Source organism: Verticillium alfalfae, genomic scaffold, assembly GCF_000150825.1.
Source record: "Verticillium alfalfae VaMs.102 supercont1.16 genomic scaffold, whole genome shotgun sequence".
In the NCBI taxonomy this organism is placed as follows: domain Eukaryota; kingdom Fungi; phylum Ascomycota; class Sordariomycetes; order Glomerellales; family Plectosphaerellaceae; genus Verticillium; species Verticillium alfalfae.
In genome coordinates this window covers 190,365-194,090 of record NW_003315023.1, presented here as the reverse complement: position 1 = coordinate 194,090, position 3,726 = coordinate 190,365, and the positions used below count along the sequence as shown (strand labels likewise).

The following is a 3,726-nucleotide window of genomic DNA, read 5'->3' as shown; positions in this document are numbered from 1 at the left end:
CCTCTCACAGCATGGGCTTGAGGTCCTCGGCGACGGTGAACCGGCGCCTCCGTCTTGCTCTTGATCTCCTCGACCGTCACGCCGTCGGCAATCTCGACGAGCTGCAGGCCGTGGGCAAAGTCGACGTCAAAGACACCCTGCCCAACGTTAGCGTACATTCTCTCCCTCGTCTTCGCACGGCATGCACCTACCAGTTCCGTAATGATGCGCGAGACGCAGGCGCGGCCCGTCAGCGGAAAGGCGCACTGCTTGACAATCTTGGGGTTGCCCTTCTTGTCCGTGTGCTCCATGGTGACGACGACCTTGGTGGCGCTGGGGTTGCTGACGAGGTCCATGGCGCCGCCGAAGCCCTTGACCTTGCCGGGCAGCATCCAGTTGGCGAGGTCGCCCGTGCTGCTGACCTGCATGGCGCCGAGGATGGTGAGGTTGATGCGGCCGCTGCGGATCATGCCGAAGCTCTCCTCGCTGCCGAAGACGGCGGCGCCGGGGTTCAGCGTCACCGTCTCCTTGCCGGCGTTGATGAGGTCGGCGTCCTCGAGGCCCTTCTTCGGGTAGGGGCCGAGGCCGAGGATGCCGTTCTCCGACTGCAGCTGCACCTCGACCTCGGGGCCGACGAAGCCGGGCGCCAGCATGGGCATGCCGATGCCGAGGTTGGCGTACATGCCGTTCTTGAACTCCTTGGCGGCGCGGCGCACGATGCGCTCGCGCTTGGCCGCCGTGTCGCCCGAGCCGAGCGCCGACTTGGCCGACGCGTCGCTGTCGTCCTTGGCCCACGTGTACTTTTCAATCTTCTTGTCCTCGGTGCTCTGGATGACGCGCTTGACGTAGATGCCCGGCAGGTGGATGGCCTCGGGGCTGATCTCGCCGGGCTCGACAATGTGCTCGGCCTCGACAATGGTCATCTTGGCGTTGCGGCCCATGGCGCCGTTGAAGTTGTTGGCGGCGAGGCGGAACTGGCAGTTGCCGAGCTTGTCGGCCTTGTAGGCCTTGACAAAGGCGTAGTCGCCGTCGATGCTGTGCTCGAGCAGGTACGACTTGCCGTTGAACACCTTGACGTCCTTGGGGTACGAGAACTCGGCCGGCGTGCCGTCGGCCTTGTTCTTCAGCGGCAGGTCGCCCGTCTGCACGACCGTGCCAAAGGCCGCCGGCGTGTAGAAGGCCGGGATGCCCTTGCCGCCGGCGGCGCAGCGCTCGGCGAGCGTGCCCTGCGGCGTCAGCTCGAGCTCGACCTCGCCCGTGAGGTACATGGTCTCGAACGTCTTGTTCTCGCCAATGTAGCTGGCCACCATCTTCTTGATCTGCTTCGTCTTGAGCAGCTGCCCGAGCCCCGACGTGTCGGTGCCGGCGTTGTTCGAGACAGCCGTGAGACCCGTGAGCTCGGGCTTCTTCAGCACCTCGTTGATCAGCGTGTCGGGCACGCCGCAGAGGCCGAAGCCGCCGCACAGCAGCGTCGAGTTGGGCTTCATGTCCTTGAGGGCCTCAGCCGCCGAGGGAAACACCTTGTTGATCTCGAGTCGGCGGCTGGACGCCGAGAAGGCGCGCGCCAGGAGGGGTGTGGTCTGCATGGGCCCGTGTCAGTCTCGCTGCCTGTGACTTGGCTGCCGCCGGCCATTGACGAGCGATGGTCGGGCGTAGTACGGGGAGGCTTACATTGGAGCCATGGCGAGCATAGGCTCGTACTGTCCTCAGGCAGAGCGCGGCAGAAGACATTGTGTTGTGTAGGTGAATGGTCCCAATGCCTATACTGTGATGGACTGACTACCAGAGGGGTGGAGGGGTTGTAGCGACGATGAGACACACAGGCAGAGTGACCAGGGTCAGACTATGACGAGGGGGGGACGTTCAGGGTATAAAGCAGAAGAAGAGCAATGGGTAGAGAGTAGGTTCAGGAAGCGAAGCCGGAGGAGAGAGAGAGAGGAAGGGGGGTGGGAGAAGAGAAGGAGGAGCGAGCAACAACGGCGACAATGGTCGAGGTGCAGCCGGCGATGGAGGGCGACTTTATTGACCCGGCTGTTTAAACCGGCAGTGGCCGAGGTGAACGATCCAAAGGGGAAGCTGCACCTGGGTCCAGCACTGGGCCACTGGGCCACTGGGCCACTGAGCCACTGGGCCACTGGGCCACTGAGCCAGGCGAGCCACTGCGGGCCACTGTGTGAGTGAGCCACTGGTGACCACCACTGGTGACCACCACTGAAGAGGGCTCGGGATGTGGCCCAGCTGCCGAGGATCGCTTCCGACAGCCTTCCGACGTGCGGAGTGCCCCAGTGCCCCAGGCTCCTCTAGCTCCCCTTGCTCCCCTTGCTCCCCTTGCTCCCCCAGGTCCAAGGCACACACACAAGAACGTAGCATTCTTCCGCCGTTCCTCGTTCCCCGCATTGTTCCGTCATCCGGGTAAGTCCTCTGCCGCGCCTCTCTTGGCGAGCACGGCCACTGTATTATGTCAGCTACGACTGCCAGCATGTGGCTGGAGCTCTGTCGTCGTTTCGTCCCGCCTTATCTTATCAGAGCCCCACGCCGCTGCAGAAAAAAGTTCACGTCGAGGTGCAGGTCGACCAGAGTCCGTCAAATGGCGAGTAGGAGCTCATGCGTTTTTGCGAGGGCATACGGTCGTCTAATACCTTTTTTTTCCCTCGGCCAAAATTTAAAGCTCCTTCACCCGGCCTGCCAACCGACAACCCACGCCACCATGGAGTCTGGCGCCAAGCGACGCAAGGTCTCTCACAATGGCGACGCCCCCAAGTCCAAACGATCCGTCGCCATGGCCACGGCCAGTCCTTTCGTCCTGCAGACCGAAGAGCTCCTGAAGGAGGTCAAGGTCGACTACGCAGAGACCTTTGACGGCGCCGACGCCCTTTTGAAGCAGATCAAACATGTCATCGACGGCATTGCCCCGCAGGAGGCCGCCCCCGTACGAACTCCCCTCTCGACTCTACATCGAACACTCGTCTCGCGGCCGTGAACTATGCTGACCCCCCTGCCCCTCCCAGATCTCCGATGCCACGCGCAAGTTCCAGAAGAAGCACCACATCCAGATCCCCTTTCCCGACCCCAAGCCCGCCGCCGACGCCCCCTACAAGCTCGCCTACGCCAAGCCCGCTGCCTGCAATGTCGTCGGCAGCTACGTCTCGCGCACCATGATCCAGGGCCAGGAGGACAAGTGCGTCGACATGATTGTGCAGATGCCCGCCTCGCTCTTCCAGGACAAGGACTTCCAGACCATGCGCTACTTTTACCGTCGCGCCTACTATATCGCCAACATTGCCGCTGGCGTTCGCGAGGCCCTGGGGTCGTCTGTCGACCTTCTGTTCGAGAACCTCAACGAGAACAGCCTTCTGCCTATTTTGACCATTCTTCCCAAGGTCGAATCGGAGAGCGTGAAGAAGGGCGGCAACAAGGCGGGAAAATCGGAAGAAGACGACTCGGAAGAGGAGGAGGGTGACGACCGAGACGATGACAACGAAGACGAAGACGACGACGACGACGACGAAGCTGAATATGCCATCCGCATCATCCCCTGCGCCCCCGACGGCCTCTTCGCCAAGTCCAAGCTCATCTCCACCGCAAACAACAACAAGGGCCGACGGCGCAGACGCCCCGACCCCGTTCTACAACTCAACCCTCAAGGCTGAGGAGACATTCGTCACATACCTGCGCGTCTTGACCCCGCGCGAGGACCCAGTGCAAAGCCTTCGCGGATGCCTGCATCCTCGGCAAGGTCTGGCTCGA

General features: G+C 62.4%; 1 protein-coding gene across 1 annotated transcript in view; it reads left to right on the top strand.

The window, feature by feature from the left end:
• Positions 1-2,686: 2,686 nt before the first annotated feature.
• Positions 2,687-3,726, top strand: part of VDBG_09738 (U3 small nucleolar RNA-associated protein) — a gene marked incomplete at both ends in the record, with an annotated part of 3,527 nt that continues 2,487 nt past the window's right edge. Inside the window, 3 exons of the mRNA XM_002999972.1 lie at positions 2,687-2,908; positions 2,988-3,374; positions 3,490-3,715. Coding sequence (XP_003000018.1) covers positions 2,687-2,908; positions 2,988-3,374; positions 3,490-3,715 — 835 coding nt within the window. The remainder of the gene's footprint in view (positions 2,909-2,987; positions 3,375-3,489; positions 3,716-3,726) is intronic.